The sequence below is a fragment of the Carettochelys insculpta genome, chromosome 12, assembly GCF_033958435.1.
Source record: "Carettochelys insculpta isolate YL-2023 chromosome 12, ASM3395843v1, whole genome shotgun sequence".
NCBI lineage: Eukaryota > Metazoa > Chordata > Testudines > Carettochelyidae > Carettochelys > Carettochelys insculpta.
In genome coordinates this window covers 3,865,171-3,879,047 of record NC_134148.1, presented here as the reverse complement: position 1 = coordinate 3,879,047, position 13,877 = coordinate 3,865,171, and the positions used below count along the sequence as shown (strand labels likewise).

General features: G+C 44.4%; 1 protein-coding gene across 3 annotated transcripts in view; it reads right to left on the bottom strand.

Annotated features, from left to right (window-relative positions):
- The window catches only part of SORD (sorbitol dehydrogenase), a 33,294-nt gene extending 19,776 nt beyond the window's left edge, over window positions 1–13,518 (bottom strand). Inside the window, exons 1-3 of one of the 3 annotated variants that reach the window (XM_075006412.1) lie at window positions 13,348–13,518; window positions 4,747–4,780; window positions 1,194–1,358 (exon numbers count right to left, since the gene is read on the bottom strand). In XM_075006412.1, coding sequence (XP_074862513.1) covers window positions 1,194–1,358; window positions 4,747–4,780; window positions 13,348–13,410 — 262 coding nt within the window. In that variant the 5' untranslated portion in view covers window positions 13,411–13,518. Of the gene's footprint in view, window positions 1–1,193; window positions 1,359–4,746; window positions 4,781–13,302 lie in introns of all 3 variants that reach the window. The other 2 variants (XM_075006413.1, XM_075006414.1) reach the window with 2 other exon arrangements.
- Window positions 13,519–13,877: the final 359 nt, after the last annotated feature.

Sequence of the window (13,877 nt, the reverse complement as noted above, 5' to 3'; positions counted from 1 at the left end):
CTCTATGAAATTTATGAAATCCAACTTAAGGTTTTCACCCAAAGGCCTTATCTGACTCCAGTTATTACAGTACCCCAGCATCTCACAATCTTTAACGTACTGCTCTTCCCAACTCCCCTATGAAATAGAGCGGTGCTATTATCCCCAATTTAAACGAGGGAAAATGAGGCAAGGGGACTCGACTAAGCTTGCCCAGGAAATCTTGGTAGTAGGAGACGGAGCACAGAAGTCCCGAGTTCCAGACTAACACACTGCGCTGAACCATCCCCCTCTTTCTTTTATAACTCACAAACTAAAGCTTTTGGCTCAGCCTCCTCTGGTGTCCAGGATTCCTAACGTTTCATCAATGTACAATAAATACTTAACATTTCCTAGCCAGCTATTCTCTCAACCTCATCACCTGCACTTGCGTCGGAAGAATCCCAAGCATTGTTGGAGGCTGGGGTCCCACTGGCTCAGTAGTAGTTCTGCAGAAAAGGACCTGGGAGTTACAGTGGACAAGAAGCTGGACATGAGTCAACAGTGTGTCGTTGTAGCCAAGAAGTCTAATGGCATATTAGGTTGCATCAAGAGGAGTGTCGCCAGTAGATCCAGAGAAGAGATTGTTCCTCTTTATTCGGCTTTGGTGAGACCGCATCTGGAGTACTGTGTCCAGTTCTGGGCCCCCAATTATAGGAAGGATGTGGATACACTGGAGAGGGTCCAGCAGAGGGCAACCAAAATAATTAGGGGGCTGGAGCATATGACTTATGAAGAAAGGTTGAGGGAATTGGGATTGTTTAGTCTGCAGAAGAGAATACTGAGGGGGGGACTTGATAACAGCCTTCAACTTACTGAAGGGAGGTTGCAAAGAGGCCGTTCACAGTGGACACGGATGGCAGAACACGGAACAATGATCTCAAGTTGTGGTTGGCAACGTCCAGGTTGAACATTAGGAAAAACTTTTTCACTAGGAGGGTGGTGAAGCATTGGAATGGTCTCCCCAGGGAAGTAGTGGAGTTTCCATCCCTGGAGATGTTTAAGTCTCACCTCAACAAAGCCCTGGCTGGGCTGATCTGATGGGTTTGGCCCTGCCTAGGGCAGGGGGCTGGACTTGATGGCTTTTAAGATCTTTTCCAGCTCTATTGTTCTATGATACAACAGGGAAAGTGCATATCAAGCAACCAGGCACCAGAGTCAAGGAAATTGCTCACCTGGCTTCAGATGGGTTACTGATGGCCCCACTTTGGTGACAGTTCCAGATGCCTCATGCCCTAGCACCATAGGCTTCTTTATGATAAAGTCCCCAATTCTACCATTCAGCCAGTAGTGGACATCAGATCCACAGATCCCAACTGAATGCATCCTCAGCAGCACCTCTGACAAGGAAAGAAAGAGTCATAAACCAGAGACCAACTGCACGGCAGACTTCCTCTACGGTCTGCAGCAAGATGTAGCATCTTGGGAATGGTTTTAAACACTGACAAGTAACTGTCCTACAGAGGAACACTGAAGGGAGCTTATTTCCTTTTTTGCCCCTTTATGTGCTGAACAGGTCTGGAAAGGAACATGTTTCTTTCATTATATTTTGCTTTTTACTTATTTTTTTCATTATAAATCTGCAGAAAGTCAAGTCTTTGATTCCCTATTACGTTGAAGAATTCCTGGGCTGACAACTCAGAACTTAACTTGCAAGGGTTTGAACTAAATTTATTTTAGGAAAAATCTGAATGAAAAAAAATCAGAATAAAAATATCACTCCTCCCATCAATTAATCACAGTTAATTTTTCTGGAACCTGTGACATCACAGGTTTTGCCATATCAAATCAGACCTATGATTTATCAAGTGCATCCCCTCTCTGATATGCATCTAACTTCTTATTCTTAAAAGGAAGGTGTGAAAAGATCTGTAGTAGGAAGGAAGTGATTTGATAATCTGTTTTTAGGGAAATCTTAACAATTAGACTATGGCTACTCTATCGAGTTTTTATCAACAAAACTCACCGTATGTCCACACACAAAATGCATTTTGTCAATAGTCTGTCGACAAAACTTGGCACTTCTGCCGACAACCTTGTCTCTCCCAGATGAGGAAAAGCACCTTTGTCCACAGATTTTGTTTACAGAACAGCTGTGTGGAAGCTCTGGGAGGGCCTTCTGTTGACAGACAAGAGCTTTCAGGACACTGGGCAGCCCAGTCTGCCGTGCTTTTAGTTGGCAGTTTTGTCAAGAGAACAGCCGGGAAGTCCAGCCACTCTGTTGACAGAGAGAATCGCCCTTTCGATTGGCTTTAGTGTATGGCCATACTCTGTCAACAGAAATTTTGTCGGAAAATCTCATCCAACAGAAACCTCTGTCGACAGTGCTTCAAGTGTAACTGTAGCCTTAGAGGTTAGCTTTAGCACTGAAGATGGCCTCCAGAAAACTTGTTTATTTTTATACTCCATAATTCTCTACCTTTCTAATTACCAACAGACTCTTCAAGGGCACACAAGTGCTGAATTTTAATTTAAAAAATAAGCAGAGACCTTTTGCCAAACAAGCTTCAAGGTAAAAAACAAACAAAAACAAAAAACCCCACCAACTTTCAGACTTTATGCATCATTAAAAAGACATACAAACAGCTAAAACAACACAAGTGTTAACATAAATCACCTTCTTTTAAATCTTATCAGGTCATACTTAAGAACTGTGTTGTTAATCCTTTCCGTCATCTCTCTTAATTCTGCAGTCCCTCAGTGCCACTCAAAGTAACATTTTTAGTCACAATTCTGTTCTCTCTGGGATGCGTTACATTACATGGTGATTTATAGAGCTTACTTTAGGATAATTATGACAAGGAAATATTTTATTTGCTAGTTTGTAGGAAAAAAGTTTAATAGAAACAATGAGAAAATATTTGAGAGAGAAAAAAATTAGCTTTTCTAAATTAAAAAAAACTATTAGAATGAGATTGTCAATAGCACTTACTGTTGGCCTAACTCATCTCTTAGTTCAGTCAGTTGCATTTTTCCTACTGGTTTCAATGAGACCAGATTTAGGCTAATGCTAGGAGCATTTCTGAAAATCTTAGTCTGATATTTGTCTCTAGAAAATATAGCATTGAACAATCCTGCACTGATCCTAGGGGTGGTCTAGACAGAATTGAAAGGTCTTCCAGTCCTTCTTCCTTCAGTTCAGTGGTTCTCAAACTTTCCCCTCCATGGACCACTTGAAAATTGTTGAGGATCTTGCTGGACCACTCAATGATCCTTTCCAAACTCCGCAATACCATTAGCTACTGTTTTTAAGCACTGTGGATAAGCGTGCTATACAAAAACCCTTAATAGTTATCTTCTTTTGTACTACCAAATTAAAAGCACACAAATCATGCTAATATCAGTAGGGGTCTCCCTGACCCTGCCACGGTAGCTACCACAGCTGGACTGGGAGGGACGACTCTCTTTCCCTAGCTCCAGGGCTGCGGCTGCAAGGGAAATTCACCTCTTACTCTGTACGCCATAGCCCTACACACCACAAATTCCCCGCACCTATTCTTCTTACCCCACTGCTCCCTTCAGCAACTAGTGAGCAGAGCCATGCATGTCAGCCACTAACTATGTGAATGGCCCTTCGCTCCCTTGTGTGAGGCTGCCCAGGCACACGTACTAGAGGGAGCCAGCCACAGATTACCTGAACGGAGCTCACGGACCACAGTTTGAAAACCTCTGTTGTAGTTCTGTTTTTCTCATCTGTTCACCATCCTTTACTAACAAGATTCATAAAAGTAACGTAACTGCAATTGTATCCTGTAAACTAGCCGACATTTATGAGGTTCTTAATGAAATTGGATATGGAATTCAAACTTCAAGAACTCAAAATAAAAAGACATCTCTTATAAATGAAGGCAAATATAATGTAAGAGGAGACCTCAAGTCTGAGTGAAAAATGGGACCTTTGATTAATATAATCCATGACATTTCTGGTTACCTGAATGATTTTCAAATAGAATTGCGTAGTATGAATTCAAATGCAGCAATAAAGCCTATATACTTCAGTGTTCGGATAATGAACAAGCAAGCAGATTATCAAGATAAAACTACATGTAGAGTTTCTGATAAACATGATAACCAGCCTGCGGCATCAAAATCTCAATTGAAGCTTTTTATGTGAATGAGGACAGAATGGAGTTTCCAGCTGATTCTTCCGTCTCTGGTTTCTATAGACCCAATCCTGAGAAATCATCTCCAGCTCTCATCTAAGTGAACATTCAGCACCCCTTTGTAATATTCTCTTTGAGAAAAAGATAATATGAAGCACACAAACACATATTAATATGATGTAGTCTCTTGCCCAATTTTGTCTGCATTTTCTTTCTGTTGAGTCCAAGTCCTATCCATTTACACTTCACTAGACCAGATGCAGGAAGGTCTAAAGGACGAGAACTAATTTTCTAGACCTTATACATCATTTTTCAATAGGACCCTCAGGATTGTATGTTTCAGTAATTGTTATTGTTTCCAGAACCTGTCAACCTAAAACATGGGGAGAGCGTGTTAGCCAATTCCACATGCATTTCACATTTCAATACCATCCGCCCTGAGATTAATGGAAGATTTGACCTGCTCCACATACATACTCTTTTCAAGGCAATGCTACATGTTATCATACACACTGTAGCTGGCTTGCAGAGGCATATCAGTGAAGGACAAACAGAGAATTTTGCAAGAAATTACACAGAAAGAAAAATGCAAGGTAGAAAGGAAGCAGTCACTCTAGAGACCTACCATTGGGACCTGGTTCTGGGACCGGGCGATTTTCCTATAGGAAAATAAACAAAGAGCATTCAGTTTGCATGAAAATTTAGGACCGCTTTCTGAGAAATCCCAAAAATTTTCCCTAATATAGAAGTATTTCCAGTACTGTAGTGAGATCATATCTTATACACCAAACCTCCCTAGAATGGAATGGGACCTGTGGTATCAGTTGAAAACCTTATCCCATTATCCAAAACCAAATTCATCTTCTGAAACCAGAGTGACTTTTAAACCAGTTATTCACAGGAAAGCAACAACATATACACTCATCCCTCGCTATAGGAGTGCAATTGGTTCCCAACTTTCTGCTCATAGATGAAAACTCGTTAAGAGGGACACTAAATTCCCAGTAAAATAGAGGTAAAAGTCTTTGATTGGTTTCAAGTGCTCCTAATTCAGAGGAGTGGCAGCATGTGGCACTGCTTTTGAAAGGTAAGTGAACCTTGGGTTGGGGCAAGGGTTGGAGAGAGTTAAAGGCCGGAGGCAGTCTGAGGCCATGAGCAGGAGGGAGGGTTGGGTCCGGGGGCGGGGGGATATTAAGGCTGCGGTAAGTTGGGTCCGTGTTGGGGCAGGCGGGCAGGGTTCAGGCTGGGGCAGGTTGGGTCCGTGGCACAGGTCAGGGGATTAAGGCTGCAGCAGGTTGGGTCTCTGAGCTAGCTGGGCGGGGGGTCAGGCTACAGTGAGTTGGCTGTGCAGGTCCAGTGGGATGGGAGTCAGACTGAGGCAGTTTGGGGTTCCGGGGGGTTCAGACTACAGTGGATTGGGTCTGTGTGTCCAGCAGAGGGGTCAGGCTGCAGCGGGTTGGGGCCGTGGAGAGTTCAGGCTGAGGAGGGTTGGAGCTGCAGGGAGGGGGTAAGACTTGTATTAGTGGGGGGGGGAAGTTCACTTGTCTAGTGAACAAAGGTAAGTATACGTTCTCCTTGTTTTAACGAGTAGTCGTAGATGAAGTACTCTAACGAGGGTTGAGTGTAAATACAATCAGGATTAAATGGCACTTCTTAAATGCCTATTCTCATACCCTCTCGTAATGCTGTTACTGCGGAAACAACATCTATGAGGCATTATAAAACTTGAATCATTGACCAATCACTGGAAAAACCCACGGAAGGGGAAAATAAAAATTTCATGTGGCTGAGGACAAAGGCGCATGGGACCATAAAAGAAGCAGGGCATAGTGACTATCTAACAGCATGGAGCCTGAGGACCCAAGAAAAATGAGCATTACACAGCTGCTTTGACATTCACACATAGAAGTCTCACATTTCACACCAAGAAAAGGTAACCTATGTTACGGGACTTTAACTTCTGCTCTCTATACAGTACGTTCGCAACATTCACAAGGGTTCAGTGTTGAGAACCCTCATGAATGCTGAATTTCACAAATACAGCAGGCTCAGAAACCTGTGGAAGTGGCGGCCATGGGCTCTCTCCACCTGGATCCCCAGGGAAGCAGCAGCCGCGAGCACTCCCAGCCCGGGAGTCCCACAGAAGCAGCAGCCGCTGGCGCTCCCAGCCCTGGGGAAGCAGCAGCTGCCGGCACTCCCCAGCCGAACCCTGGGGAATCAGCAGCCCTCACGAATAATTGAATTCGCGGATGTCACACTAGGGAACGTCGCGACCTTGCTGTATTTACATACTTACATGGTTCTCCAACAAGGTAGTATCTGAGCTCCTCCCAGTAGTGAAAGAAAAAGAGTAAGTCTGTAGGCTCTCTCTACAGCAGATGAAACAGAATATCCAGGTACCAAAATTAAGTTTGTGCTTTCAAACCCCTATAACTGTCTTTATTCACAGGATTTCACATTAATCAGATGATTTGCTGCAAAGTTTCTACCTAACTTTACGAAAGGAAGTAGGAAGGTTGCCATTGTGGTTTTAAGTTGACTAGAACCGGTTCAGCTCCCAACTGACTCCCACTGAGTACCAGCAGGAACTGATTTGGGGACTATTACTGGTACGAGCTTAAGTCCTATCTGATCTGTTTGGAAGTTACCATCAAAGTCATACATTGTGTCCTACATTCAATTACCCCACACATAAAACCAGGTGTTGGACCTCTGAATATGGATATTCTTTCCTAAAAGAGTTCAAATTTAAAAACTTCATAAATATTAAGCTCAATATTTGACATCACTGTCACAGTAGAAAAGCAAACACTGAAACGAAGGCAATGATGTAGTATTCGGTTTGATTGCACCTCATCATCATGTTTATCTTTTGCTGCACCTTTCTCCAAAGATGATTTCAATATTTTGTCAACAAGCAAATATTACTTTGAAGAAGTGAATGGACTTGTTATGGTGGCCCACAAAGCACAAGCTACAGCAGTCATGCAGAGATTGCCAGAACAGAGACAGATTTACCACGCAGTTTAGAAATTTTGTAGTAACTCATATATCTCAGATAACTCATGCATCTGCTGAAGCGGGTCTTTGCCCACAAAAGCCAATGCTCCAAAATAGCTGTTAGTCTCTAAGGTGCCCCAGGACTTCCTGTTGTTCTCAAGTATCTCTGTGAAACAAATGCTGACTTTTTAGTGCAGCCAGTGCACTACACCGCAGCACAGATTCCCAATCTCAACAATGCCCTCGAACCCACTCTGCTACCTTTGCTTTCCTTGACTCTTTAGTCGTGTGGAGCATAAAGAGTGGGGAAGCATGACATTTGGTTAGTCTGATTCAATAACTAAAGTCAAATAAACATGGTGGGCCTGATGCTCATTTACACTGATGTCCCTTAACACAGCCAGAGTGATTTCAAAGTGAATGAAGTGTAAATAAGTGTCACTGTGCATGGAGACAAGGAAGGGAAGGGGTGGGGCAGGGTGAAAACTGAAGGGCAGTGATAGCTGGACATTCCCTAAGAAGTACCTCAATGTACAATACTGCAGACAGTCAAACAGTTACAAAACAAGTGTAATTCCATTAGTATATTAATAGTAGAAAGTTAAGGAAGGTCTTACATGGTCTGTAAAAATCTACAGAATCAATTTCTATGGTATCACTTTCAGAAGAGCGGCAGTGGGGACACAGTGCTTCAGCTCCTGTTCCTCTGGTTGGTAGAAATTTTGATAACATATTATCCTAACTGGGTCAAGAGCAGTGACAATATCAAACATGACAAACCTAGAACAATTATGTAGGTATATATATGAGAAAAATATTTAACCATCTTTTTTAAAAATTATTTTAGCACACTTACATCAAATGTAGAGCACTCAAACTGAAAATATGGCTCTCCACTGACAGTACTATGTTAGCAGTTAATGGTAAGAAACATGATATTGGATTTTTTGTTAAATGTTACAGATTCTTATAAATGGAAGGAGTGCTTCTGGTTGTGCCATCATCGGCAAAAAAAAAACAACAACAGTGGTTTAGTGGTACTGATTATCATCTTTATTGTTCCCAAGGAACTGTAATGAGACACTGGTTAAGACAGCAGGTGTCAGACAGTAGTTATTGGAATCCATCCACAAATGGTATACACATAATTACAGGACATAATTAATTGCAATCCTAAAGTAATTTATTACAAAATCCTCATTTTTACATTGGTCTTGATCATTTTAAGGCTCCAATGAGCAGTCAAAGAGCCTAACAATGAATCTTTGCAGAATACTATCATGGAGGACCAGGCTCTCGGACAGGGCTGGGAGGGGGCAAGGGGGCAGTTGCCCCTAGGTCCAGTGTTTCAAAGGAGCCCAGAGCTACAGTCGCTGATATTGGTACTTTGGCACTGGTGGTGGCCAAAGCTCCAGGCCCGTTTGAAGCACCACAGCAGCACTGGTTCAGCTGCACTTGGCTATGGGGGGAAACAGGCAGCAGGGAGAGCCAGCACTACAGCGTGAGGGGTGCTGAGAGGTGGCTGCTCTTAGCCACACCCCTTCCAGGGGTGTAGATTCAGACTCCCTCCACCCCCTTGCCCCAGGACCTGAAGTGGCTGTTGGCACCACTGTGAAGGACTCAGTTAAACACATTGCTCAGCAGCACCTTACAAGCTGTAAGAAGCACACCCATAAACAAAATTTGATACCGTTAGAGATGAAGTACATCGAACATCAGGAAAATGTTGAAGATGGCAGGACAAACAACAGCTCTGGGTGAGAACTGCCTTATACTAGGTCTCAGGTCATGCATTTCAAGAACATATGTTCCCCCAGAAGTAAGGCATCCCTTAAGCACAGTTTCAACAGGTGAAAAAATCTGGAGTCATTCTTAGCAAGAACATTCCATGGAAAGTAAAATATGTACACTGATGCAAAAGATACACAACGTTGTATGCATGGGTATCTCATCTAGCACTACACCAAGAACATAGACAATGGAATGCATCAAAAGGTCAAAGCAACAGAAACAAACAATGACTCTACTACTGCAAACTATATGACTAATCTAAAGTTCATAAATTGCCATCTAATGGATGAGGAAGTGATCACAATGGCTGATATACAAATACTTAGCAGACACACTTGAAACACTTATTAAAACTGTCAAAACAAAAAGCAGTCAAGTAGCACTTTAAAGACTAGCAAAATAGTTTATTAGGTGAGCTTTAGTGGGACAGACCCACTTGAAGAAGTGGGTCTGTCCCACGAAAGCTCACCTAATAAACTATTTTGCTAGTCTTTAAAGTGCTACTTGACTGCTTTTTCTTTTGATAGTGTATAGACTAGCACGGCTTCCTCTCTGTTATTATTAAAACTGATACGGACAAAGTTTTTAGCAATCCTATCCATAGAAATTCAAGCATAGCCTTAAAATCTGCAAAACGTGCAGTGCTGCTAAAAGTGGAAGAAAACATTTATGCTAGCAGCAATATGAATATTGTTTGCAGCCACTAAAATCTTTCACAGAAAAGCATTTTATCCTGAACTACATGGGAATTTCAGGGATCCACAGCTGATGCCAAACTTGAAAAACATACATCACCTGATCTGTACCACTTGTTTAAATGGTGCATTGTTGGTCACCTGTGATTTCTGCACCAGATCTTTCCTCCTTTTTCCTGAAAATCTAGAACTCCATCAAACTTGAAATGAAACATTGTGCATGGTTCAGGTGATCTCCCCCAATAAACCGTGTACCAGTTACTCTCATTTTTCAATCCTGTAAGTCAGGACTAACTTCCCTAGAATTGCCAAACAATGCCTTTTTTATGTTGCAATAGAATACAAAGGCTGATTCTTTTAAACATTTTCTTGAATATATATGTACATAAGTGTTCTCAGGTGGTAATGTTTAGAACCCATTGTATTGGTGGGAGAAAAGGTTTTAAAATGAAACCCAAATCAATTCCTTTCAGACAACCTTGTATTATCAACAGGCGGTCCTGCTGTGGATGGCAATGTCACTGAAACTATGATTTGGATGGTTTTTATAAGTTAAACAGTACATCCCTTACCTTTCTATCTCTAATTTGTCCATGGGACGAGATTTTGTTACATCTGTATTCCCAGACTAAAATGCTCACCTGCCTGTGTCTACCCTTTAAGCACTGCACTGCCATTCATTGTTAAAACAGCAGTTAAGGAACAAGGCTACATATCAACAAAATGTCGCAAATTCTGCCCGTTGATAATGAAGCTCATCAGGGTATGTGTCTGGGCACCACCTGCTGTATGTAATTTTTATTTCTGACTCAGATTTATTCAGTCCAAGGCAATTTGTCCCACTAACGGCTAAGCCAGAGTTAAAGATTTTTAAAAAAAGCTTTTTTTGAGTTATCCACATGCATAGAACAGTTTAATAAATGTGTGAACTGAGGAAAAAATTTTTACAACTTCAGCTTTTCAGAACAGCTGTTTGTGAAAACAGGAGCTTGCAATGAAAGTGCTTCCTCAAGCACTGTATGTAAAAAGATAATGAAGCTCACTGTACTAAAAGTGGAGTATCTAACAGCATCCTACAAAACATGCACCCATTTGTTCATTAGGGAGCTCAAAGAAGAATGACAAGAATGATCATGGGCTTGGGAAAAAACTCATACTGAGAGACTGAAGAGACAGACTGTTATAATACAAATAAAAGGGGACATGATAATGATAGTAATAGAGACAACTTTCAATTAAGTTAAAATGGCAAATTTAAAACTAATAAAAGACTGTAAATACTATACAAATACAGTATATAAATATTATTTATTATTTGCATAATAGCACCAAGGAGCCCCATTAGTGGAGCAGGAGCACATTGTGCAAGACACTGTAGAAATAAAGAAAAAATAGACAGTGGAACTCATTGGCACAGAAGTCATTCAGGTTAAGAGTTTAATAAGATTCAAAAAGGGATTCATTTATATGGATTATAAGACTATCCAGTTATTATAATTAATGATAATAAACATTTTGAAAGGAATATTAAACCCCAGGTTTCAGGGCTTAAGCCAATCTCTAACTATTAGAGATCCAAAGTAGGCACCACCTCTGCCTGTGTTAGAGTCAGGATACTGGACTAGGTATATCTTGCATGTGATTTAGTACACCAAATACAGACTTAGGTCACTTGCTGAAACATAACTGGTATTTCTATTTAGAAAATGGTACATCATACCTATCTCATAGAACTGGAAGGGACCTTCAGAGTCCAGTTCCCTACCCTCACAGCAGGACCTATCACCATCCTCAACCAATCTTTTTTTTAAATCTATTTGCCTGAGATCCCTAAAGGGCCTCCCACTCAAGGACTGAATTCACAACCTTGGGTTTAGTAGGCCAATGCTCAAACCACTGAGCTATTCCCCCCAATTATATGTGATTAGATGCTTTTTCATACTGTTTCAGCTGCTGTTACCACTTGCTATTAGATCCCATCGTACACAGCACTGCTCACTGTGGGCATACTTTGTCTAAGCTGCAGAAAGGTGTCATAAAAATAAACTGAGCCACAACAAAGGACCAAAGTCTGTATTTAACCACACACACCAGACAGATCAAAACTATCTTCTGTGGCTACTTCACTGCTTATCTAAATTCATTAAGACACAGGCCTTGATTTTCAGAAGCAACCTCTTATCTGGCATCTTCCAAATTTGCTAAGGCATATACCTGGACACATGACAGATGTCTAACTACCTGTCTGCATACAAAACTCTCTGCAGCCAGAAAACTGGAATCTAGGTTGAGGCACTTATGAAAATCAGGTTACTAGAGCCCAAGTTTATTCTAGTGCAACCCTTGATATGATTTGTTTTAGCACTGTTGTTCCTAATGTCAGCCATGTTCACATGAGCTATTGTTAACATGTAGTGACAAATAAAGCATCAACAGAGTTAACCCATGCCACCACCTAACCCCTGGGACCTATGATATTCACTCCTGACCAGACTCAGAAGAACAGGGACCTTCCGTTCCACTCCCACTCTGGGAGGGCCTTGAGTCCTCTGGATTCTGCAGGGGTACAAAACAGCTGCCTGTCCAAAGTCCAGAAAGATTCCATACCTCCCTCCATTTAATTTTAGCAGGTCACTTGATACTGTGCCACATGAAATCACTGAGCAAAGCTACGCCAGCTGCTCTGGACAGAAATAGTCACGTGCACTGAAAGAGCTGAAATACAGTAACAACGGGAAATAATTAACAGGAACTGGAGTTGGTAGAGTAGATCTGGGTTAGGCTGATTCTTATTAATAAAACTGCATCATCAATGAGCTAAAAGCACACCAGACAAACATGAAGAAAGCAATATAAATAATCATGGAGGTGGAGGAAAAATAGTTAACTGCTTAGCTAAACAATGACTGGGGAAAGGGGCAAGGGAGACAGCATAAGAGTACACTGATATGTCAGGGAATTATTTAAGCTTTGTCAACACTATATACCTTTTTGCCTCTAAAAGGTGCTACGCAAATGCTCTGTGTCAGAGCTTTTAGTCTGGTACATAGACACAGAAGCCTGAGGCCAGGTCTGGCGGAGGCCAAAAAGTCGACGTAAGATAGGCAAGTCCAACTATGACAATCACATAGCTGGAATCGAGATGTCCTGAACTCGCTCCTCCGGCAGCTCACAAGCAGGGAAGCCCAGGGGAGAAACACTCCAGCCAACTTCCCTTACTCCTGGTGAGAGCGAGAGGTGCCAGGGCCCCGCGGGGGTCGGTCCAGCACGTCCCCACGAGGCAGAGCGAGCACCGGGGAGACCGACCCTGACGCGGGCGCTCCTCCCGTACGTGCAGACAGACCGTGCGGCGACACGCAGGAGTCTAAGCGGGAATTAACTAAGGGGGGGGGGGGGGGGGGGGGGTTAAGCCAGACACCAGGGGAGCCGGCCCGGAAACGCTCAGCTCCAGACATGGCGCCACTCCCCTCGGTCAGCGCTCAGCACATGTGACAGGAGTCCGGAGCGGAGCGACCGCCAGACGCCCCGTAGGGAGTGACCCCGGCCCCGGCGCCGGCACCCGGCTGGGTTGCGCAGGGCGATGCCGGCAGCACCCCGGCCGGGCTAACGGGGGTGCTACACACGCCAGAGAAACCCCCTGCACCGGAAGAGGCGCGACACCCCCCGCGCCCACGCGCAGCTCCGACTCTACCGACCCCCTCAAGCCCTCAGCGCCGGGACCCGGGGCGGACCGGCCGTACCAGGCGCAAGTCCCCGGCCCCGTGCACCACCACCGACAGGTTCTCGGCACGCGGATGCGCCATCCTGCCTCCGCCGGCCGTTGGGCTGCTCGCGCCGCTCCTCCCTCAGCAACGGCGCGGCCTCGGCGCGCGCAGCTGCACGAGCCGCCCGGCCGGCGCGCCGCTCCCTCCCTCAGCGCGCGCAGGTGCACGAGCCGCCCGGCCGGCGCGCCGCTCCCTCCCCCCACCTCCCTCAGCGCGCGCAGGTGCACGAGCCGCCCGGCCGGCGCGCCGCTCCTCCCCCCTCCCCCCCGGCGCGCGCAGGTGCACGAGGCTCCCGGCCGGCGCGCCGCTCCTCCCCCCTCCCTTCGCCCCCAGCAACGGCGCGGCCTGGGCGCGCGCAGGCGCATGAGGCGTCCGGCCGGCGCCCCCCTCGTTGGGCGCTGATCGGGCGGGGGACTTTAGCTCCCGGTCCAAGGGCCGGCGGCGAGGGAGGGGTCGGGTCTCAAGTCCAAACCGCAGCCGGGAGGGGGTCGGCGCGGCAGAGCGCA